This window comes from Manis javanica, chromosome 10 (assembly GCF_040802235.1).
Source record: "Manis javanica isolate MJ-LG chromosome 10, MJ_LKY, whole genome shotgun sequence".
In the NCBI taxonomy this organism is placed as follows: Eukaryota; Metazoa; Chordata; class Mammalia; order Pholidota; family Manidae; genus Manis; species Manis javanica.
In genome coordinates, this window is record NC_133165.1 from 43,083,857 (window position 1) to 43,109,589 (window position 25,733).

Genomic DNA, 25,733 nt, shown 5'->3' on the forward strand with positions numbered 1-25,733 from the left:
TAAATACAGTCCAGACATTTCCTCTGAGGTCAAGTGGGCCAACTACCTACTTGGCCTTTCTAACTGAATAGCTCACAGCCATCTCAAACTTTATCTGGTTAAAATTGCTCTGGATCCGTTCTCTCCACCTATTCACTTCTCATAACTGTTCCTCCTTTTCTGAATTAGCAGTAAACTCCAGGATGGCAATGACCTTATTCATTGATGTTCCCAACATCTCCAGGCATATGGTGTACATTCATATACCTATGGAATGCCTCTCAGTAATTGGCACCAGCATCCACTCAGTTGCCCATTACCCTTGATTCTGTCTCCCTTCCAAAGTCAGATCAGATCGTGTCACACTAGAGCTTTTACTTTTAAGTGTCTTCCATAGCTCCTAAAAATAAAATCCAAGCTCTCTAAAGATGACTTGCTAGGCCTGGAAATATCTGGCTCTCACTCCTTGCTACCTGTCTTCTAGGCAGTCTTCCCTTCACTCTTGTGCTCCAGCCTCCTAGATTTTTCTGGGGTTTCCCAGTATGCCTGACTTCTTCCCATTCAGGGCTTCAATGCCCACTGATTCTTCAGATCTCAGCTTAATGTCACCTTTTTAGAAAAGCCTTCCATGATCTCATGTGGTAGGTTCCCTGATTTTCTCTGACAGCACCTACCTCAACCTGTAAGTCTATATGGGTTTTTGTCCCTGCCATAACTTCCTGCTATGTTTCACAGGGCTTCAAAGACATCATATACATTCAACATTTGATACTGAATATTCTAAAGAACACCTACAGTTAAGGCAGACTAGAGCCTAGGAAGGTACAAGGGACCTGAGAGAGCAAAGAGCCAACAGGTTGGATGGAAATAAAGAGTCTAGTGTCAAGAGCATGTGCCTCAGGAGGAAGTGGGGAGACCCAGGTGAAAATCTCCAGTTTATTAGCTCTTGACTTTAGGCACTTTAATGAACATGTTCGGTGAATACCTTCAGTCTTAGCTGTCTTTTTTGTAAAGAAAATGACTTTCATGGGTTCATATTACCTGTGTGAAAAAAAGTAAGATATACAGTAGATGCTCAATAACAGAATAAAAACAAAAGGAAGTTGATTTGTTAATTAACTTGGAAACATAAACACTGGATTTGGAAATACAAGTTGAGCATCAGTCCTAGGAAGGGCGCTGGGCTTGAAATCTGACAAACTTGGGCTTAAATGTCTTTCCCTAGCTCTGTGTCTAATGTCCTTTGAGGTTCCATTTCATCTCTAAAATGCAAATCTTATTACTTACTTAAGATTGCTCTAGGATTAAGTAAATAAGCCATATTATATAAATCTCCCTGGCCCATAGTAAGAGATTGTTACTAACGGTAGTTCCTTTGCACTTTCGTTTTTAAGTGCCAATTGTTATTTTCTAGAGGCTCGTTAAGTAAAAACAAACAAGACAACATTTAAATTACCCAATGTAAAGAAACTGAAAAAGCAAATCTACTTGTGGTAGTAAACTTTGGTTTTTGTGTGTTGAAAATGGTACATGAATATGTCAAAATGATGGAGTCAAAAAACCTAACATTAAATCCAATGAGGTTAGAAAAAAAGTTTAAAAACGAACCCAACACCTATTTAATGATGATAAGCGTAGGCACCGTTTGATCCATTACCTACTTTTAAATGCCAGTCAAATACTATTCCTAGTGCCGACCTCCTCACTTGTCCCCCTGCCCTTAACGAGGGCTCATTGCGGTCGAGGCGTTATTTTTTTCTCTTTCTCACAACCTAAGAGAGATCCGGTATCTCCTCTGCCATTTGCAGATGCAGACGCCTAGGTTCTGCGCGGGCGAATAGCTTTCCCAGGACGCAGTCGGGACCCGGCGGGCCAAGTCCAGGGCTTGCGGCTTTAGCCGCATGCCTGCCGGCGGCCACGACCCCGGGTCGCGCCGGGTCAAGGTCTCCCAAGAGCCGCGGCATGGCGAGCGGCCGTGGCCTAGGGCGCCGACACCGCCGTGACCTTGAGCCTCGCTGGCTGGGAAGGCGCTCCGACCCCGCCGTGCCCCAGTCCACCCCGTCCCCGCCGACCGCGGCCTCGGACCCCGCCACCCCAGCGGCCCTGCCCCGCGCCGAGACCAGGCGCCCTGCACCCCGCGGCAGCCCCTCCCTGGCCACTCCCGGAAAGGGCGGTGCTGCCTACCGGAGCCTGGGCAGGAGGCTGCAGGGGGCGGCCCGCCGCAGGAGGCCGCCGATCCAGGCCGCTCCGCGGGAACGCAGCACTCGCGCCGCCATCTTGCTTCGGAGCCTGGGCCCCCACCGCCGGGGCCGCCGTTGACGCCGTTGACGCCGTTGACGCCACCGCTGCCGCCGCGACCTCTTCCCCGGCCGGGCCCGCCGGGCTGGCGCGGGGTGGGGCGCGCGGCCACTGCAGTGCAGGGCGCTGCCGCCAGGGGGAGCAGGTGCGCGGCCGCCACGGCCCGGCTCGCGGTACGTCCGGCGCGGGCAGGCCCCGCAGCTTGGAGAAAGGAGTGGGAAGCCCCAGAGGGGTCAATGGCATGACAGTGATGTCCTGCGAGAGGGTCTCGGTGCTCAGAACAGGGTGTACCAAAGGAACATGGGCAAGGCTCGAATGCACTTGGAAAGAGCCGCAAGAAGAGTAATATTTTTGCTGGGGGAATGCAGGGTCTTGGGGGGCAAAGCTGGGAGGTGGGCTTGTCCCCCAATACCTTTTGAATTTTGTACCATGTAAGTATATTCCTTTAAAAACAAACAAAAAACACTTCAATGAAATCATTTTGGACGGAAACAGAAAGTACATTGTTTCTGTTCATTTCGCTGGTCCCATCCCTGCCCTCAAGCTGTCCCAGTCAAGTGGGGCATAATGTGAAATGATATGGATGGAATGTGTCGAGAGGGAGCACGGACAAGAGAGCCTGTAACTGGGGGGGTGGCTGTGAAGTGGAGGCTAAGCCCCCAGTAGCTGGCAAAACAGCACAGCCCTAAGGGATGGGGAGTTGACCAATGTTAGATGGAGGACATCTCCAGTGAGCAAACAACTTAAAAGGTGTGGGTTAGGATGGCACTGTCTGCAGAAAATGTATCCTGCAGTAAGATAAGCAGCACAAAAGTAAGCATGAAAAAACTGCCCTGCAATACAGGGCAGAAAGGGAGCTAGACAGAGAATGGGGTGAAACAGGAAGGAATGGAAGCCTCAGCCACCAAGGGAAGCATTTCAAGACCACTGTGAATCTGCAGAGGCCAACAGGAAAATTCCCTTATAACTGGGTAGCTGGGAGGTCTGTTACCCAGGCACATCTTTCCAGGACAGGTGGCACAAGAATTGGGCTTGCATACTTAGGGGCTCTCTGAAGTTGGCAATTTTGAAGGTGAACGAAATGTTGGGGTTCAAGAGGTATAGGAGTTTTCTGACTAGAGTAGTATTTGACCATGTTAATCTGGCAAGGAGCCAGGAGGGAGGACAGACATTTCTATGGGCCCTGTAGATCAATGAGTGGCAACAAGGATTTGCCTCAGACCAGGGAGATGCATTTTTCACTTAAAGGCAACTGGAGAACAGGCCAGCGGCATTAGGACAGGTCAGAGGGTATGTGGCTGATGCTTAATGAGGCTGTAGAGGCTGGAAAGATCCAAAAGGGAGGCTGAAATGAGCTCTCTACAGGGTAGAAAGGATGTCCTATCCTGCACAGTAAGAGGAAGGGCCTCTTCAAGCCCATGGTGTCAATGTGCCCTTGTGAACTTTCTCACACATTCTCATATAACTTTTCAGCTCTACTTGAGAAAAATGCTTTCAAATCTACTTTCCTGAAAATATAAACTTGACAGACATTTCTTTGCTGACCTTGCTTTCATGTTATTTAGTATTAGGCCTCTCATTCTACATTTTTAACTCTGCTATCATTTGCTCTGGAGTTCCATAAACTCAGTGCTTTTTACTAGGGAGTTTTATTTCACAGGTGTGTGGTTTATTCAATGCCACAGAATAAATATGGGGCATCTTCCTGGAGTGTAGTTTTTATACCAGTATTTTCAGGAAAAATGTTAGGTAAAAATGATACATTATAGAGTACATGCAAACATTTAAAATATTAAAGCTTTTAGAGATGTCTTGGTGTCCTGTCCCTTCCAGGATAACTGGTATCAGATAGCTCCACCTGCCAGGGACCTAGACACTCTTCCATGCTTCCTTTTGGTTCACCCTCTCTTGTATCAAACCCTGAGTTCTAATATGGTACATCACCTATCCAACCACTTTTCATCTTTCCTGACCAATTCAGTTTGTAAGTCTTAGGATCAGTCTTTGAACAGGTCATTGTCTCCCTCCCTCTAATCTTTCCTCTTACAGTCCATTCTCGTCACAGATGCTATTACTTTTATTTAAATATGAATCTACATCACTTTCTTTAAAAATGTTAAATAACCCACCACCATTTACAGTGTACTTCCTGTCTACTGCTCTGAGTTCCTCTCTCATGAAAGGCCCAGCAATCCTCACCAGCTTCTTGAAGCCCTTGGTTATGCTCCTCTCTCATACTTTGAGGACTTTACACTCTCTTCCTTCTGCTTGGAATGCTCTTTCCACATCCCTCACGTACTAGCCTGAAGACTTTCTTTTCTTCAAAATTCAGTTCTAGCCCTATCTCATCTCTCTGGGAAGTTACCCTAATTTTCCCCCCATGAATGTCCTTCCCTGCCATGAAGGCCCCTATGCATACCTATTCCATTACAGTATGAGCCCCGAGAGGGTGGACAGTACCTGTGGTCATTGTTGAAATCCTGTACTAATACAATGTGTTAGTTTAAGTATGCTCCAAGTCTCTAAGTTATCACAGTTTATTAATGAACAGCAACAAAACTGAAATTCTCCAACTCAAATACACCTGTAAGAAGCTCTACAACTTCCTCAACATATCAGATTTTAAGAACTCATTATTTAATCTAGCCTGGGATACAGAATAAAAGTGACACAAATTCTTAAAGTTTTTTGTTCTACCTGTCAACATTCTCTACAGACTTTAATCTGATAAAGTCTGACCTCAAGCATGCTGCTTATTTTCATTTGGAATTAGTAAAATCAGAGTAAAGATTTAAATTTTTGAATGTATATCATCAAAAATATTCACCTAATGTGTTATCTGTTCATGGTATCAAAAGGTTTCTTCTCCCAAAATAAAGATTCTAAGATAAATTCAAGATGCTTTGAATGAAAAAAAAAGTACACTTTCTAAATAGTGCACTAACAAAATAGAACAGTGGACTACTAGGCACACTTAGTGTAACAGTTAAGTATGTACACTGAAAAGGAATTCAAAACATGACCATAAATCTTTATGAAAAATTGTAACAAAGCCTTTATTTTCTTTGCTTTCAGCTATTTCATAAATACCAGGAGAGATATTGGACAGTTTGTGGTGAGACTCAGAAAAAAATTTTTTCTCATAAAGCAAACCTGTAAGTCTTTCCCTTTGGTTCCTTCTTCCAATCCTCCTTCACTGTGTTGAAGAGCTATCATGTTCTTTCAGATTTTTGGTTAGGTGGGTGGTTTCCAGACTGACTGGACTCTCCAGATAGATAGCTCCTGCACAGGGTTTTCTGGTCACTGGATCTATGACTTGTCCAACTTTGAAAACGATCTCAGCCAATTCATGTTTCACATGCTTCGTTCGTGGGACAGGTAAAGCTTTGAGAAGCACAATATCCCCAACTGTGCACTGCTGAAGGGCATCGTGAGCAAAGTAGGTTTTGCGCTTGTTAAAATACTGTTGCGAGAAAGAGGAAGAAATCAGTAGTTCCTATCCGTGATCTGCCAGTGCAGTATAGAATATGAAAAAATAATGTACAGAAAACCAGCTGTGACTTGGGGAGAAAGATAATACATTTAAAGGAGGCCTCCAATACAAAAATCACCCGCTTTATTTATGGAAATTAGCAATGACTTTTTCAGAGCTGATCCTGTCCCTGAGCTCTCCAGCTTGTTATCTTCTGTACCCTTGCTGTATAAATTATCACCCTTCTCTACCACTATTTAAGGTCTTCCTTCCCAGTGAAGCCTTCTCTCCAAACTGTATGTAACATACTACTCTGAGTACTAGTTGTGGGATTTGGGATAAGTCACTTACCCACTCCAAGCTCAGTTTTTTTCTATCATAAAATAAACCTCTAAAGTTACCAAGAGAATTAAATGCCATAACATATATAAAGCACTTAGCTATATGCCTGGCTCAAAGTATTGCAAACAAGCCAGAGATGATAACTAGAATCATCTGTTCCTCCTAACAACCCTGCCACAGCAGGCATTCCCATTTTACAGATTAGAAAAACAGACTCAGGTAAGTTAAGTAATGTGCACAGGTAGTAAACAACAGAATCAGTATTCACACTAAGGCTTTCTGATTCTAGGTCCAATGATTATGCCATCACTTCAACTTGCTCCTGGGTTTTTGATCCTAAATAACAAAACAGCATTTCTACTTAACTGTGTGCTCAACCTTGAATGCAGAAACATCTTTGGCACTTCCCTCCTCCCTCCCCTGCACATCTAACAAATCCAGGACTCCATCCCTTCTTTCTTTCTCCACGTTTCCCACTCTACCCCAATGCTCCAAGACTGTTCAAGTCCTTATCATTTCCATCCTAAGCTTTTGCAATAGCCTCTTACCCACTTCCTGACCTCTAGCCTTGTCTCCTCATCTGTTTTGCCTTTGCTTATGGGATGAAGTAAAAAATACTACATAAAAGGTCTTTCCCAATTCATTTCCAATTGTTCTTGTATTCATTTAACAACGGTGCCTACTTAGTGCCAAGTTTTGGGCTCAACCTTGCCCAACCACTTGCTATTCCTGTACTATGTCACACCCTTTCATGGCTAAAAAAATTTTCACGAACTACTTATCATGGCCAGAATGACTTTCCCGGCCCCAATCTGGTCCTCCAGATAAATCCTTTTTGAGATTCTGCTCAAATGTCTCTTAGTCAAGGATGCTCTCCGTTGACAATTTGAAAGCATGAGGTGTTCTGCTCTCTTCTGCCACAGTACTGCGCATATAAAACTACAGCACTTACCAGACTAAACTGTAATTAACTCTATGTGTCCCTAGAATGGGAGTGGGAACCATGACTAATTCGTTTTATTATACCCACAGACCAGTACTGTGCCTGGTTCACAGCACATATTCAGTGCATCCTCACTGACAGAGAAGTCTTTTTCAGCTCAGAACCCGGAATATGTTGGTGATTTATTAATGACACCTAAAAACAGGGATGTTCCTCACCTTTGATAAATAGGGATCCAGAACAAGCCTGGTCACTCTGACTTTGGCAGTTTTTTGCATTGCTGTCCCAATCACCTTTCCCACGATCCATTTGGCATGGACGGATGAACGAGCTATTGACATTATGTGACTTTGGTCACCTGAAAAACAAATTTCAAAGTTGAACATTCCGTTGGTTATGACTCGCCAATTCTGTCACTAGAACTCACCAAGTTCAGAAAGAGCTTTTGTTGACCTTCTGGAATCACCACGTTAGAAATGCTTACACGTTTCATTATTTTCTTAACTGCCCAACCTCACTTCTTAATACCATTTATAAAACTGTAATTTTAACCTAAAACTCAGTTTCCCCCAAAGCAAAATGGAAGTAACTATAGGTCCTACTCACAGGAGCGCTTTATGGATTTATCTGTAAAGCTCAACTGCGCGATTAACAATGGCCTTTACTGGCGTCCCTTATTACTCGCCATTCCGCTGGGCTGCCTCTCCCCAACAGCTCACAGCCTGGCTACTCGCGCGGCAAACGCCTAGGCGGAGCTGCCGGGGTGTCCTTCCCATTGAGGGAGACCTTGACGCGGGACTGCTTTCCCAACCACTTAATAGTGAGTTCATCCATCCCGCAAGGCTGACCCACCTTCCGCAGCTGCTGAGCGCACCCAACGCACACCTCCGGATCTACTACACTGGTGAGCACCCCGCAGAGCGCCGACCGGAAAGTGATAAGGGTTACGTCATACGCATCGCTCCATCCGGTCCGTCCCTCTTATTGGCCGCAGATCGCCTTAACAGCGGGCGGGGCTAAAAGCAGGGTTCCGCCCACTCCGGCGTAAAAGGAGCCGCAACCTGTCGATCACCCCGCATACTTTGGCCTTTCATTTCCCCATGGTAACAGCGACGGGAGTGTGGGGATTATTGCCTTTCCTGGTTTTTATTTATTAATTTATTATTATTATTATTATTATTATTATTATTATTATTATTATTATTATTATTTTTGTTATCATTAATCTACAATTACATGAAGAACATTATGTTTACTTCAAGTCCCCCCCACAAACCCCATTACAGTCCCTGTCCATCAGCATAGTAAGATGTTGTAGAATCACTACTTGTCTTCTCTGTGTTGCATAGCCCTCCCTTTCCCCCATCGCCCAACATTATACATGCTAATCATAACACCCCCTTCCTTCTTCCCCACCCTTATCCCTCCCTACCCTCTCATTCTCCCCAGTCCCTTTCCCTTTGGTAACTCTGAGTCCCTTCTTGGGTTCTGTGACTCTGCTGCTGTTTTGTTCCTTCAGTTTTTCTTTGTTCTTATACTCCACATATGAGTGAAATCATTTGGTATTTGTCTTTATCCACCTGGCTTATTTCACTGAGCATAATACCCTCTAGCTCCATCCAGGTTGCTGCAAATGGTAGAATTTGTTTTCTTCTTATGGCTGAATAATATTTCATTGTGTATATGTACCACATCTTCTTTACCCATTCATCTACTGATGGACACTTAGGTTGCTTCCATTTCTTGGGTATTGTAAACAGTGCTGCAATAAACATAGGGGTGCACCTGTCTTTTTCAAACTGGGCTGCTGCATTCTTAGGGTAAATTCCCACCAGCAGTGTAGGAGGGTTCCCCTTTCTCCACAACCTCACCAACATTTGTTGTTGTTTGTCTTTTGGATGGTAGCCATCCTTACTGATGTGAGGTGATATCTCATTGTAGTTTTAATTTGCATTTCTCTGATGACAAGCGATGTGGAGCATCTTTTCATGTGTCTGTTGGCCATCTGAATTTCTTCTTTGGAGAACTGTCTATTCAGCTCCTCTGCCCATTTTTCAATTGGATTACTTGCTTTTTGTTTGTTGAGGTGTGTGAGCTCTTTATGTATTTTGGATGTTAAGCCTTTACCGGATCTGTCATTTATGAACGAATATATTCTCCCATACTATAGGGTACCTTTTTGTTCTATTGATGGTGTCCTTTGCTGTACAGAAGCTTTTCAGCTTGATGTAGTCCTACTTGTTCATTTTTGCTTTTGTTTTCCTTGCCCGGGGAGATATGTTCATGAAGAAGTCGCTCATGTTTATGTCCAAGAGATTTTTGCCTATATTTTTTTCTAAGAGTTTTATGGTTTCATGACTTACATTCAGGTCTTTGATCCATTTCGAATTTATTTTTGTGTATGGGGTTAGACAGTGATCCAGTTTCATTGTCTTACATGTAGCTGTCCAGTTTTGCCAGCACCATCTGTTGAAGAGACTGTCATTTCTCCATTGTATGTACATGGTGCCTTTATCATATATTAATTGACCATATATGTTTGGGTTAATGTCTGGAGTCTCTAATCTGTTCCCACTAGTCTGTGGCTCTGTTCTTGTGCCAGTACCAAATTGTCTTGATTACTATGGCTTTGTAGTAGAGCTTGAAGTTGGGGAGTGAGATTCCCCCACCCCCACCCCCACTTTATTCTTCTTTCTCAGGATTGCTTTGGCTATTTGGGGTCTTTGGTGTTTCCATGTGATTTTTGAACTCTTTGTTCCAGTTCATCGAAGAATGTTGTTGGTAATTTGATAGGGATTGCATTGAATCTGTATATTGCTTTGGGCAGGATGGCCATTTTGATGATATTAATTCTTCCTAGCCAAGAGCATGGGATGAGTTTCCATTTTTTAGTGTCCTCTTTAATTTCTCTTAAGAGTGTCTTATAGTTTTCAGGGTACAGGTCTTTCACTTCTTTGGTTAGGTTTATTCCTAGGTATTTTATTCTTTTTGATGCAATTGTGAATGGAATTGTTTTCCTGATTTCTCTTTCTATTGGTTCATTGTTAGTGTATAGGAAAGCCACAGATTTCTGTGTGTTAATTTTGTATCCTGCAACTTTGCTGTATTCCGATCAGTTCTAGTAGTTTTGGAGTGGAGTCTTTAGGGTTTTTTATGTACAATATCATGTCATCTGCAAATAATGACAGTTTGACGTCTTCTTTACCAATCTGAATTCCTTGTACTTCTTTGTTTTGTCTAATTGCCATAGCTAGGACCTCCAGTACTATGTTAAATAACAGTGGCGAAAGTGGGCATCCCTGTCTTTTTTCCGATCTCAGAGGAAAAGCTTTCAGCTTCTCACTGTTCAGTATGATGTTAGCTGTGGGTTTATCATATATGGCCTTTATTATGTTGAGGTACTTGCCCTCTATAACCCTTTTGCTGAGAGTTTTTATCATGAATGGATGTTGAATTTTGTTGAGTGCTTTTTCAGCATCTATGGAGATGATCATGTGGTTTTTGTCCTTCTTTTTGTTGATGTGGTGGATGATGTTGATGGATTTTCGAATGTTGTACCATCTTTGCATCCCTGGGATGAATCCCACTTGGTCGTGGTGTATGATCCTTTTGATGTATTTTTGAATTCAGGTTGCTAATATTTTGTTGAGTATTTTTTCATGTATGTTCATCGGGGATATTGTTCTGTAGTTTTATTTTTTTGTGTTGTTCTTGCCTGTTTTTATACCTTTGTGGTCTGAAAAGTTGGTTGGCAGTATTTCAATCTTTTGGAATTTACTGAGGCTCTTTTTGTGGCCTAGTATGTGGTCTACTCTGGAGAATGTTCCATGTGCACTTGAGAAGAATGTGTATCCTGTTGCTTTTGGATGTAGAGTTCTGTGGATGTCTATTAGGTCTATCTGTTCTAGTGTGTTGTTCAGTGCCTCTGTGTTCTTACTTATTTTCTGTCCAGTGGATCTTTTCTTTGGAGTGAGTGGTGTGTTAAAGTCTCCCAAAATAAATGCATTGCGTTCTATTTCCTCCTGTAATTCTGTTTGTGTTTCTTTCAGATATGTTGGTGCTCCTGTATTGGGTGCATATCTATTTATAATGGTTATATTCTCTTGTTGGACTGAGCCCTTTATCATTATATAATGTCCTTCTTTATCTCTTGTTACTTTCTTTGTTTTGAAGTCTATTTGTCTGATACTAGTACTGCAATACCTGCTTTTTTCTCCCTGTAGTTTGCATGAACTATCTTTTTCCATCCTTTGACTTTTAGTCTGTGCATGTCTTTGGGTTTGAGGTGAGTCTCTTGTAAGCAGCATATAGATGGGTGTTGCTTTTTTATTCATTCTGTTACTCTGTGTCTTTTGATTGGTGCATTTAGTCCATTTACATTTAGGGTGACTATTGAAAGATATGTACTTAGATACATTTGCAGGCTTTAGATTCGTGGTTGGTTACCAAAGGTTCAAGGTTAGCTTCTTTAGTATCTTACTGTCTAATTTAACTCACTTATTGAGCTGTTATAAACCATGTCTGGTGATTCTTTATTTCTCTCCCTTCTTATTCCTCCTTCTCCATTCTTTATATGTTGGTTGTTTTATTCTGTGCTCTTTGTGTTTCCTTTAAGTGCTTTTGTGGGTAGTTGGTTTTATTTTTTGTCTTTAGTTAGTATTTTGTTGGTCTCCTTTCTTTGCTGTGATTTTGTTTTCTCTGGTGACATCTATTAAGTCTTAGAGTGCTCCCATCTAGGACAGTCCCTCTAAAATACCCTGTAGAGGAGGCAAATTCCCTCAACTTTTGCTGGTCTGGGAATTGTTTAATCCCTTCTTCATATTTAAATGATAATCATGCTGGATACAGTATTCTTGGTTCAAGGCCCTTCTGTTTCATTGCATTAAATATATCACGCCATTCTCTTCTGGCCTGTAAGGTTTCTGGTGAGATGTCTGATGATAGCCTGATGGGTTTTCCTTTGTAGGTGACCTTTTCCTCTCTCTAGCTGTGTTTGAAACTCTGTCCTTGTCCTTGATCTTTGCCATTTTAGTTATTATGTGTCTTGGTGTTGTCCTCCTTGGGTCCCTTCTGTGTACTTCCGTGGTCTAATCGATTATTTCCTCCCCCAGTTTGGGGAAGTTTTTGGCAATTATTTCTTCAAGTACACTTTCTATCCCTTTTTCTCTCTCTTCTTCTTCTGGTACCCCTATAATGCAAATATTGTTCCTTTTGGATTGGTCACACAGTTCTCTTAACATTGTTTCATTCCTGGAGATCCTTTTATCTCTCTGCCTCAGCTTCTATGTGTTCCTGTTCTTTGGTTTCTATTCCATCAATGGCCTCTTGCATCTTATCCATTCTGCTTATAAATCCTTCCAGAGATTGTTTCATTTCTGTAATCTCCCTCCAGACATCATCTCTTAGCTCTTGTATATTTCTCTGCAGTTCCATCAGCATGGTTATGACCTTTATTTTGAATTCTTTTTCAGGAAGACTGTTTAGGTCTATCTCCTTCTCAGGGGTTGACTCTGTGATCTTAGTCTGTATCAAGTTCTTTTGTCTTTTCATGGCGATAAAGATAGTTTGCAGAACTGGAGTGTATGACAACTGGGAGAATGTCCCTTCTTGCTGTTTTGTCGCCTTCCTCTCCTGGGAGAACAGTGACTTCCAGCAGCTTGTGCTGGGAGCTGTGCACAGACGGGGCTTCTGATTCTTGCCTGGCAGCTATGGAGTTAAGCTCTGCAGTTGCTGTGGAGTTAAGCTGCATGGTTGCTATGGGCGGGGCCTGCCTCAGGCTGCTGCTCTGATATGGCGGAGCCCCGTTGGAGGGGAAACAGCCGGGAGGCTGTTTATCTCTGTGAGGGGCCTCCAAGCTGCAATGCCTCCCAAGGGGTTAGGGCACCCGGAATTCCCCTGGATTCCCAGCTGCTAGGCTAAGTGTCCCAGGACACTTCCATCCAGCTGTGGGGTCCCTGTTTCTTTAAGATTTTCAAAAAGCACTTGCTTTTCTTTGTCCCAGTGGCACCAGCTGTGGGGACCCACTCACAGGTCTTACTGTCCTGTTCCCCAAGTTTCCAGCACCCCACGCACGCAGTGTGTGTCTGCGCTCTGGTGCAGATGGCTAGGGCTGGCTATTTAGCAGTCCTGGGCTCCCTCTCCCTCCCCGCTCTGACTCCTCTCCTCCCTCTGGAAGCTGGGGTGTGGGGTGCTTGGGTCTCGCCGGACCGTGGCTTGTATCTTACCCTCTTGTGAGGCACTGAGTTCTTGCAGGTGTGGATGTAGTCTGGCTGTTGTCCTGTGTATTCTGGTCTTTCTTTTAGGAAGAGTTGTATTTATTGTATTTTCAAAAATATATATGGTTTTGGGGGCAGATTTCCACTGCTCTACTCAAGCTGTCATCTTCCTTTCCTGTTTTTATTACATTTCTTTTCTGCTGGACTTCAGGCTTTGGACAAGGCCTTACAAATCAAAGGAACTCCATTCGTTCATCAAGCACTTAAGCATCAGATTGCCACATGCTGAGACAAGCGCTAATTCTCACACAGCAGCTTGTAAGATAAAGTTATGTATACTTTTATGTTCAGTATGATTTTAAGTGTTATATCTCAATATCTGTGAGATGGAGAGAAGATCAGCATCCATACTTATTTATGTGTGCCAATTACAAAGGAGTTAGATGGGTCAAGAGTAGGCTGATTGATGATGCTTTCTCGGATAGCCTGGAAATGTATTAGGCTCTTGTTTGGAAATTGCTTAGAGGAATGGAAAACAATAGGCTATTTTGAGAGGCAAGATCTGGATGTGGTCAGTCACCTTTGACCCTTGAAAAAGGTTAGCTACTGGTGAGGGAACTCTGGGAAAAAAGAATTCATCAATGCATTTTTCTAATACTTTCTTCTTTCTTAGCAAACAGTTATGGAACACTTATTCAGACTATGCTAAGCACTTGGGGCAAAAAGATGAACCAAAGGGGATCCTCACTCTCAAAAAGCCTACTGTCTAGGAAGGACAGGTGAGTAAAGAAACAATTATAAACGAGCACAGGTAATGAAAACCTTGAGAAAGGAGTGACTAACTGTGGAGAAAGGAAACTTAATCAATACATATCCCCTAGCCAGGGGCCTTAGCTTGGGAGGAGAGGGACAAAGGATGTGAGGAGGGCATTTGAGGCAGAAAGGAAAATATGTGAAGAGAGCTGGGCTGTGAGAGACAGTATGATGATGAGGAGTCCAATATTGCTAGAATACATGGTGAGGAGAAGAGTGGCAGGGATTGAAGTTGGGCAGATATAGGCCTCTGCCTAGTTCATACAGTATGAACTCATGATATATTTTTCTCAAAAAACAGAAAAAAAAGCCTTTCCTAGAAAGCCTAGAAGCAATGACAACCCAGTAGCAATCAGTATACCAAGCACCCAGATTGTGATATCTACATACCATTTCTCTCTGAAAGGAACCAAGGATACTTGAGAAACGGCTGACTTCAGGTCTGGAGCAGGAAACCTATGGGATTTTATAGTAGGGATATCTGTGTCAGAAATCAGGGGAGCTATTAAAGATTCATGGGGTTAAGTCAAAAGCCAATCTGAAGGCATTCCCACTGAACTAAGATGAGATTGTATGAGGCTAAAAAGAGTAACTGTAGTGGACTGAAAACATGAAATACTTAAAAATCCATGAGTTCATAATTGTACTTAAAAGTAAAATTTACTGATTATATTTGGAGAGTCCTAGGGCACCAAGTCAAATTTGATAAATAAAAGTGTTATAATAGTTGGATAGCAGACATGAGCAGGGAGGGAGTTGGGGACTTTGGCTGGTGTTTACATTGAGTTAGATGCTTATTTATATTCTAAATATTCCATGTAAACTGTTCTCTCAGGATGTGGGGAGGGAGGGTACAGATACCAGACCTGCTAAAACTGACTGGTTCCAACATGGAGGACAAGTTGACCCTGACTTCACATCAAAGTACATTATACACTCATTAGCATACTAAAATCCCACCACTTGGCACCATTACAGTTCTGAGGAAGACGCTCTAAGGACAAAAAGATGGTGTCACCCTATTTCTCAGATATCCCATACCTATTCTGAGAAAACCCCACCTAATCTGATGAATATTTCACCCCTACTTAAAATCTAGCTGTAAGACCACTCAACTAATTCCCACTGTCCTGCTAACCTCTGGAGTATGCCTGCACTCTCTCCTCTAGTGTGTACTTTGCTTTATTAAACTACTCTTGTATCTGCTCAACCTATTAGTGAATTATTTCTCAATCAGAGTCAAGAACCCTCCCACAGATTGAGGTCTCATCTGGTGACAGGGAGATTACCTCAGATTAGATTGCCTGACAACAAGAGGAAAGAATCCATGTATCCTGATATATAATCAATGATAGAAAGTGAATCTCAGCATGATGAAATAATTGATGCATGAGAATGACAGAATTGGAAAATAACTTTTTTGAAACCATGAATGAAATAATGAATATCAACATGGTTAACAAAACTATGGGTTGAAAGATTGAGGGGGAACTTTATGATAAAAGGAGCAGACTAATACCTCCTGAACCTCTGATTAATCTGAGCATCAGTATAAGTGAGTCAACTAGACATTATACACCATTTTTTTAGATTATACACCTTTTGATGTAAAGGCAAAGGAAGTACAGAGCGTTATATATAAAATATTAATGCATAAAAAATTAATGCATAAAAAGTAATCACAGCTGGGAGAGAAAAAGGATGGCAGAGTAGGAAGGCAAGGTGGAAACCTCTTCCCCCACACGTACACCAAGGAAGCACCTACAGCAAAAAAAAATAACCCTGAAAATGACCTGAAGACTACAGAACAGTCATTCTACACTTGGTGATGAAAAGACCACATGTAGAAGGGTAAAGGAGCAGAGCCACAAATGACTGGGACCCAAGTCCTTCCCCCATCCCAGTGCACAATTGGGAGGGACAGAAATGGAGTGGGGAGGGAATAAGCACTCAGGATCTCTACACACCCAGCCCTGAAAATCTGCTCTGGGAATACAGTCCATATTGCAGTGGGCTTTGGTGATTAATAGGGCTGGATACCAGGGAGAGTTGGAGCACTTTGGGAGATGACACTTGTGGAGGACAGACATGCTCCATTGGTCCCTCTGAGACACAACACGGAGACAAAAGATTGAAAAATTTACCAGCAGTGGAAAGCATGCCAGAGGGGTGAGGGTTGGATAGAGCTCTCTTCACAGGAGAAAGGACAGGTGGATGATGCTTCTTCAGCCTTCTCTTAGCTCAACTGGATGGGCTCTTGTGGGAGTTCCAAACACTCCATTTCCCTCATGGTGGCTCAGCTCTAAAGGGCTTCCCAGCACTCCCAGCACACCAACCTACATGCCTGCCAGGCATGCATTGCCCTGCAGCAGACAGACTTTGCTGCCTAGCAGGTGGAGGGAGTATTTCCCAACTTTCTTGGGCCTATCTCATCCCAGCTTGGGAAGTGCCTGCAGGAACCAGCTCCTAGGCTCCTTTCTCCCTGCTGGTGGTCTAGCCCCATGCTGGACTCCCCCGAAAACCCACCCTACCCACACATACAGCCCAGTAGTGCTGCCATTGCTGCAAGGCAGGCAGAGGGCAGCCCTTCCCACAGTCTGAGCAGAAGCACCACTGCTTGGCTCACAAAGGGCCTCTGTGACAGAAACCACTGTTGGCAGACAAAGGCAGCCCTACCCATAGCCCACTACAACTGGGTCTTTATCACAAAGGAGAACCAGGCACTGGTGTATAAAGAGTCTTAAGCTTCTGGTCACCACAGCATGACTTCTTCATAAAGCCATCATTCTCTAGATCAGGAAGAATAGTGGAACTATCCAATACACAGGAAGAAAACACAGAAACCCTGAAAAAATGAGGAGAGAGAGGGATATGTTCCCAAGAAAACTATAGGATAAGACAGCAGAAAGAAGGCTCAATGAAACAGAGACCACCCATCTTCTTGATAAATATTCCAAGAAATAGTCATAAATATGCTCATTAATCTGAAGAAAAGTATTGATCATTTCAGGGAAGACTTCAACAAAGAGATAGAGGAGTTGAAAAAGATCCACCAGAGCTGAAAAATACAATATCTAACATGAAAATGCAATGGAGGGTATGAATAATAGATTGCCTCAAGTAGAGAAGACAGCCAATGAGATGGAAATTAGAGAACAGGAAAACAATGAAGCCAAGGAACAGAGAGAAAAAAGGAATCTTTAGAAATGAGAGGACAGTAAAAGAGCTGTATGAAAACTCCAACTGAAATGATACTTGCATAATAGGGGTCTCAGAAGGAGAAGAGGGAGACAAAGGAGTAGAAAGTCTCAATGAAGGAAAAATTGCTGAAAACGTCCCCAGTCTGGGAAAGGAAATAGATGCCAGGTCCTGAAAGCATAGAGAGCTCCTAACAAAAGGAACCATAGGAAGACAACACCAAGACATAAAAAATTAAAATGACAAAGATTAAGGATATGGAGAGTGTACTGAAAGAAGCTAGAGAGAGGCAAAAAAAATTCTTATAAAGGAAATCCCAGCAGGGTATCAGCAGACTTCTCAGCAGAAACTTTACAGACCGGAAGGGAGTGGCATGAAATGTTGAATGTATTGAAACAAAAGGACCTCAACCAAGAATCCTCTGTACAGCAAAGTTATCATTCAGGATTGAAGGAGAGAATAAAACTGTCCCAGGTAAAAGCTGAAGGAATTCACCACCACTAAACTGGCCTTACAGGATATGTTTGAGGGACTTCTGCAGGTGGAAATGTTAAGCATAATATTTTTCACCAGTGAAAATAAACCCAGAGTAAATGTAGTAGACAAATTATTTACCCAGGTAGTATGAAGTTAAACAAAACAAAACAAATGTAGTAAAACCAACTATATACAAAATCAGTAAAGGAATACACACAAAAAATGCAGATGATATCTAATACATAAAGTATGAAGGAGGAAGAAGAATAAAAAAGAGTACTTGTAGATTCTGTTTGAAACACAGTGACCATCAACTTAATATAGACTGTTATATATTTAGGAAACTACCCATGGACCTTATGGTAAACCACAACCTAAAGCCTATAATAGGTACACAAGAAATTTTTAAAAATCCAATCACAACACTAAATAAAACCACCAAATAATAAGAGTATAAAAGGAAGAAAGGATCAGAGAGGAGCTACATAAACAACCATAAAACAGTTAATAAAATGGCAATAAGTACATACCTATCAATAATTACCTTAAATGTAAATGAACTGAATGTATTAATAAAAATATACAGTGGCAGAATGTATAAACAAGACCCAGATATATGCTGCCTTCAAGAGACTCATTTCAGACCCAAAGACACAGACAAGGGATGGAAAAAGATATTTCATGCAAATAATAGGGAGAAGAAAGCAGGGGTAGCAGTACTTGTATCAGACAAAATAGACTTCAAAGCAAAGTAACCAAAGACAAAGACCACAAAAAGAGCCTCAATAAACTCAATAGCTTGAAATTGTATTGAGCATCTTTTCAGATCACAATAGTATGAAATGAAATCAATTACATGAATATAAAAAAACCTCCACCAACAAATAAGGCTAAACAACATGCTTCTAGATAATAAGTGGATCAATGAACAAATCAAAGAAGAAATCAAGCAATGTATGGAGACAAAAGGAATAAAATACAACATTCAAAATATGTGAGACACTGTAAAAGTGGTTGTAAGAGGGAAGTGCATAGCAATACAGGCTTATCTCAAGAAACAAAACAATCCCAAATAAACAGTCTAAACTCACAACTATGGAAACTAGAAAAAGAAGAACAAATGTAACCCAAAGTGAGTAGAAGTAGGGACATAATAAAGAATCAGAGCAGAAATAAATAACATAGGGAAAAATAAAACAACAGAAAAAAAATCAGTTGAAACCAAGAACTGGTTCTTTGAGAAGATAAACAAAATAGACAAACCGCTAGCCAGACTCATCAAGAAAAAGAGAGGACACAAATAAACAAAATTTTAAATGAAAAAGGAATAATTACAACTGACATCACAAATACAAAGAATTAGAGAATTCTATGAAAAATTATATGCCAATAAATTGGACAACCTAGAAAAAATGGACAAATTCCTAGAAAAGTACAACCCAAGGCTGGCACAAGAAGAGACAGAAAATCTGAACAGACCAATTACCAGTCATGAAATTGACCTGGTAATCCAAAATCTCCCAATAAACACAATCTCAGGTCCAGGTGGCTTCACAGCTGAATTCTACCAAAAAACATTTAAAGAACAGTTTACATCTATCCTTCTTAAAGTACTTCAAAAGGTAGAAGAGGGGGTAATACTTCCAAACTCATTTTATGAAACCAACATCATTCTAAAACCAAAACCAAAACCAAAGAAACTACAAAAAAAGAAAATTACAGACTAATATCTCTGATGAGCATAGATGCAAAAATCCTCAAAAAATATTAGCAAACCAATTAAAAAATACATTAAAAGGATCATCCATCATGACCATGTGGGATTTATTCCAGGGATGCAAGGATGACACAATATTTGTAAATGAATCAATGTGATACACCACATTAACAAAAAAGGATAAAAGCCATATGATCATCTCAATAGATCCTGAAAAATCACTTGACAAAATTCAACATCTATTTATGACAAAAGCTATCAACAAAATGGATATGGAAACTATGTATCTCAACATAATAAAAGCCATATATGACAAACCATGGCTAACATCAGTTCAATGGCAAAAAGCTGGAAGCTTTTCCTCTAAGATCAAGAAAAAGACAAGGATGTCAACTCTCACCACTATTATTCAACATAGTACTTGAAGTCCTAACCATACCAATCAGGCAAGAAAAAGAAATAAAAGCCATCCAAACTGGTAAAGAAGAAGTAAAAGGGTCACTATATGCAGATGACAGGATACTATATACTGAAAACCCTAAAGACCACCAAAAAAATATTAGAACTAATAACTGGATTCAGCAGTTGCAGAATACAAAATTAATACACAGAAACCTGTTGCATTACTATATACTAACATTGAACTAGCAGAAAGAGAAATTAGGTAAACAATTCCATTTACAATTGCATCAAAAATAATAAAATACTTGGAAGAAACCTAACCAGAGAGGACCTCTACTCTGAACACTATAAGACACTGATGAGGGAAATTAAAGAAGACACAAATAAATGGAGATCTATGCCATGGTCATGGATAGGAATAATTAAAATTGTCAAAATGGCCATCCTGCCCAAAGCAATTCACAGTTGCAGTTCAATCCCTATCAAAAGACCAACATCATTTTTCAATGAACTAGAGCAAATAATCCTAAAGTTTATATGGAACCATAAAAGACTCCAAATAGCCAATGCCACCCTGAGAAAGAAGAACAAATCTGGGGGGATGACACTCCCTGAGTTCAAGCTATACTACAAAGCTACAGTAATTAAAACAGTATGGTACTGGCACAAGAACACACCCATAGATCAATGGAAGAGAATGGAGAGCCCAGATATAAACCCATGCATATATGGCCAATTAACATATGATAAAGGATCCATGAATATTCAATGGGGGAAAAGACAGTCTCTTCAATAACTGGTGCTGAGAAAACTGGATGGTACATGCAAGAGAATGAAATGATTACTGTCTAACACCATACACAAATGTAAATTCAAAATGGATTAAAAACCTAAGGTCTCCCTAGGCAAGGAAAACAAAATAAAAAAAGAAGTGGGACTACATCAAACTAAAAAGCTTCTGTACAGCAAAGGACACCATCAACAGAACAAAAAGAGAACCGTCAGTATGGTAGAATACATTCATAAATGATTTATCTGATGAGGGGCTAACATAAGGAGTTAACTCACAGGACTCAACACCCCCCCTCAAAAAAAGAAATAACCCAGTTAAAAAATGGGTAGAGGACCTGAAGAGAAGTTTTTCCAAAAAAGGAATACAGATGGCCTACAGGCACATAAAAAGAGATCATCTTTTCCCCATTGTATATTTATGGCTCCTTATTTTATATTAGTTGACTATATATGCATGCTCCATATCACTAATCATCAGGAAAATGTAAATCAAAACCACAACTATGTATCACCTTATGCCAGACAGAATGGTCACTATCCAAAAGGTAAGAAATGACAAGTGTTGGTGAGGATGTGGAGAAAAGGGAACAGTCCTACACTGTTGATGAAAATGTAAATTGGTGCAGCCACTATGGAAAGCAGTAAGGAGATTCCTCAAAAAACTAAAAATAGAAATCCATATGACCCAGTAATTTCACTTCTAGGAATTTACCCAAAGAAAACAAAAGCCCTTATATTTATTGCTGCATTATTTACAATAGCCAAGATATGGAACCAATCTAAGTGTCCATCAGCAGTGGAGTGGATAAAGTAGAGGTGACGCATATACATACACAAGAGGGTATTATTCAGCCATAAAAAAAGAAATCCTGCCATTTGTGACAACATGGATGGACCTAGAGGGTATTATTGTTAGTGAAATAAGCCAGGTGGAGAAAGACAAATACCATATGATTTCACTTATTTGTGGAATCTAAATACAAAATAAAGCAAAATGAATTAAATAGTGGTAGACTGATAGACACTGAGAATTGACTGATGGTTACCATGGGGGGAGGTGTTTGGGTGGCTGGGTGGGGATTGTGAGGGGGATAAAGGGTCACAAAAATTCTCAATTATAATTATAAGTTGGTCACAGGAATGCAGAATACAGCATGCAGAATTTAGTCAATAATTCTGTAATATCTTCCTATGTTGACAGATAGTAACTGCACGAGTGAAGGTGAGGATTTAATAGTATGGGTAACTGTTGAACCATTCCTGAAACCAATATAAGAGTGTATATCAACTATACTTCAATAAAAAATGTGAAAAAAATGGAAGCCAGTGGCCACATTAATAAGCAAAATCTCTGCTCAAATGACCTCCCTGCCTCTTCCCAGCCCCCAATAATGCCCTGAGATAGTGTACATTAGTAGCATGACTACATCATGAAGCATAGACAATAGGATATAGTAAAACTGTTTATGAAATTTGACCTTGGGAAAGCATGTTTAAGTTCAGGAGGTCTCCAAGATCACCCTCAATTCAATAAATCATTAGAAGGACTCACGTGTCAGGCAGGACATTCCAAGGACTTACAAGGTTACCTATCAGCTTCCACAGCAAAGGGCCAAACCTTTCTTTATGTAAGATTAATCCTTTACTAAACAGCTTATTATGTCAAATACCCCTTCTCTGGGTGTGTAAGGAGTTTCACAGACTTCAGGAGTGTGTATAACTTCTACAGACCCCCCAGATTATCATATCTTAAGCTTCCAGACCTTCATGTTGGGGCTCAGAAGTCACAGAACATCACTTTTTTTTCTTTTCTATTAGATAAAGTAAGTCAGAATCTAACTCAGATTCAGTGTATGAGAAGACTACACAAAAGCATAAATATCAGTTCACGGGGGTCATTTTTGGAGACTGGTTACCGTGGTCCTTTCAAGGCATTTCTTATGGTGAGTGACATGTGAGTTTTGCTTGTGGTCTTTCCCTTCATGTCATACTTAATAAGGTCTTGGCATTTATAGGCCTGTTTTATATAACAAGATTTGTGTTCATGCTACGATGTCATTTGCATTCATTCTAATCATGCTTCTCATGAATAAGGGTTTTTTTCTGTGGATCTAGACAACTTGATTCCAGAACCCATCATAGTTTTCTTGGGAAATTCTAGAACTGTCCCAGTATAGATTATCCCTCATGAATCTTTGCATTATTATGCTGTGAGATGACTTTTCATGATCAGTTTTGAACTTTAGTGTTTTTAAAATTCAGTTCTAGACCCCTAGGTTGTGAGAAACACTTCTTTGGAAAAAGAAGAAGACTGATAGTAGATATTACAATGAATATGTGGTCCCTCCATAATCACCCTAACACGGCCCAATTGTGATCCTGAAACCCAGAGAAATAATGTAAGAGAAGAACCTGTGAGCAGAGGACAAATATGAATGTAAATCATGTTTCCATTTGATTGTCCAAGGTGAACAAAGAGAGGATTATTGGATGGAGAAAAGGTTAAGTAAACTAAAAAGAGGCCATGGGCCTTGAGTACCAAAGGACTGGGTTTGAAAGACATCAGATTCTGCAGTCTGGATCATTAAATCTGATTCGAGGGATTCTTAATCTAAGGTTGGTATGGAAAGAGTTTTATGGGGTCTGAATTCCACAACATTGTATATGTAGGTTCTTGCAGGGAGGTATTCTGACTTTCATCAGACTCTCAAAGAAGTCTGTGGTCCTGCTCCCCCCAAATTAAGAAATTACTGCTTTATACCCAGATCATTAAAAATAGTTCTTAATTATTATTACAGCTGCTTTGGGCTCTTGATTTAAATCTAACCAAAACGTTATCATCATGTTAATCTTTCCATTTTTGTGATGGCTCTGTATCTTCAGCTCTACTGTCACTCTCACTTTAAATAGTTAGAACTCCTACATCTAACTACAATGACTTTTTATGCATACACCAGTAATCAAGAAAATCCAGAGTGGAGAGAGATTAAAATGGTGGCATGAGGGGTGAGACAGAGGCCTCTTCCCAAAACCACATATAATGTGAAAATATAATTAATACAACTAATCCTGAAAAAGCAACAGGAAAGAAGGCTGCACCAGACTGCATAACTCCTGGAGGAAAGAACAGACCCCATGGAACAGGATAATGGACCAAAGCCATGAACCAGTGGGACTCAAGCCCTTCCCCCACCCCAGCTCTCCAGCAGGAGGACTAGAAACAGAGCACGAAGGGAGTGGAGGGTATGACTGTTGAACACCCAGCCCTGGAGATCTGCTCTAGGAGCATGAACTTACATGGTATGGTGCTCTGGTAATTAGTGGGGTTTGAAAGATAAGACAGGTGGAATACCTGGAGAGACTGAGATTCCAGCCATTTGTGGAAAACAGGGATCCAAATCTAGCTGCTCTGGGACCAAAGAAAGGCAGGTAGTCTGAGAGACTTCCTAACAGTGAGAGGGCTGCTCAAGGGCCAAGGACTCTACAGAGCTTACTGCTCAGGAGAAAGGACAGGTGGACAAAATTGTCTGGGTGTACTCTGCCCAGCAGGTTGGGAACTTTCAGGACCTTCAGGTGGTCAACCCCCTGGCTAGGGGCACAGCTCCAAGGCCCCCCACTGATACAGAGCCTGCCACACCTTCCTCCCAGCCAGCCCACACCAGCTCACAAACCGGCAGCCCTTGCCCTGATGTCATGCCAACCAGAAGAAGGCCCCACCTATGGCAGCTACCAACACAAAGCATAGAGGCTTACACCTGTGTGCTTGGCCCACTGGTTCTGACAGTGGAGACAGGCACAGCAGTCTGGAAGCAGGAAACATATCTTTCTTTACCCCAGGCACCAGAGCCACTCCCCTGACACTTCCACCATTACTCCAGGGGCTGAGCAGCTCCAGAGGGTATAGCTTCTGTGCAGTAGAGGGTGCCACATACAAATATGAAATGTCAAAGGAACCTGGTTCAAACCCAAATCCCACAAATACCAGGAAAAGGGTCCAGTCTTCCTGAAAGAGATTTCAAAATAAAAATCATAAACATGCTCATGGAGGTTCAGAAAAATATTCAACAACTCAGGGAAGAATTCTGGATGTAGATTCAATCATTATGGAATACAAAATCTGAAATGAAACATACAATGGAGAGATTTAAAAGAAGATTAGATATAGTGGAGGAGATGGTAAATGGAATAGAAATTAGAGAAGAGGAATACAAAGAAACTGAGGCACTGAGAAAAAAGGATCTTTAAGAATGAAAGAATACTGAGAGAACTGTGTGACCAATCCAAATGGAATAATATTCACATTATAGAGGTACCAGAAGAAGATGAGAGAGCAAAGGGGGTAGAAAGTGTCTTTGAGGAAGTAATTGCTGAAAACTTACACAATCTGGGGAAGGAGATAGCCTCTCAGGCCATGGAGGTACACAGATCTCCCAACACAAGGGGCTCAAGGAAGACAATGCCAAGACATATAATAATTAAAATGACAAAAATCCAGGATAAGGACAGACTATTAAAAGCAGCCAGAGAGAGAGAAAAGATCACATACAAAGGAAAACCCATCAGGCTATCATCAGACTTATCAGCAGAAACCTTACAGGCCAGAAGGGAGTGTGGCATGATATATTTAATGCAATGAAGCAGAAGGGCCTTAAACCAAGAGTACTCCACCTAGCAAGATTATCATTTATATTTTAAGGAGGGATTAAATAATTTCCAGATAATCAAAAGTTGAGGGAATTTACCTCCCACAAACAGTCTCTGCAGTGTATTTTGGAGGAACTGCTATAGATGAACGTGTTCCTAAGGCTAAATCACTGTCACCTGAGGAAATAAAACCACAGTAAAGAAGGCAGAACAATTAATCACTAAGCAGATGAACAATTAAATCAACTACTGCCAAAGTCAGTCAAGGGATAGAAAAAAAGTACAGAACATGATACCTAATATAAGAAGAATGGAGGAGGAAGAAAAAGGAGGAGAAATAATAGAAAACCTTTAGATTGTGTTTGTAATAGCATACTAAGTGAGTTAAGTTAGACTCTTGGATAGTAAGAAAGTTACCCTTGAATCTCCGGTAACCACGAA

At 41.2% G+C, this 25,733-nt stretch overlaps 2 protein-coding genes across 4 annotated transcripts in view; both read right to left on the reverse strand.

Annotated features, from left to right (window-relative positions):
- NIPSNAP2 (nipsnap homolog 2) overlaps positions 1–2,364 on the reverse strand; it is a 31,339-nt gene extending 28,975 nt beyond the window's left edge. The window contains exon 1 of the mRNA XM_037002585.2: positions 2,164–2,364. Coding sequence (XP_036858480.1) covers positions 2,164–2,255 — 92 coding nt within the window. The 5' untranslated portion in view covers positions 2,256–2,364. The remainder of the gene's footprint in view (positions 1–2,163) is intronic.
- A 2,944-nt stretch (positions 2,365–5,308) lies between these two features.
- Positions 5,309–25,733, reverse strand: part of MRPS17 (mitochondrial ribosomal protein S17) — a 170,034-nt gene continuing 149,609 nt past the window's right edge. The window contains exons 1-3 of one of the 3 annotated variants that reach the window (XM_017673857.3): positions 7,887–8,000; positions 7,253–7,392; positions 5,309–5,740 (exon numbers count right to left, since the gene is read on the reverse strand). In XM_017673857.3, the coding sequence (XP_017529346.1) occupies positions 5,471–5,740; positions 7,253–7,375 (393 nt within the window). In that variant the 5' untranslated portion in view covers positions 7,376–7,392; positions 7,887–8,000 and the 3' untranslated portion in view covers positions 5,309–5,470. Of the gene's footprint in view, positions 5,741–7,252; positions 7,393–7,640; positions 7,822–7,886; positions 8,001–25,733 lie in introns of those variants that run through there. The other 2 variants (XM_017673856.3, XM_073215245.1) reach the window with 2 other exon arrangements.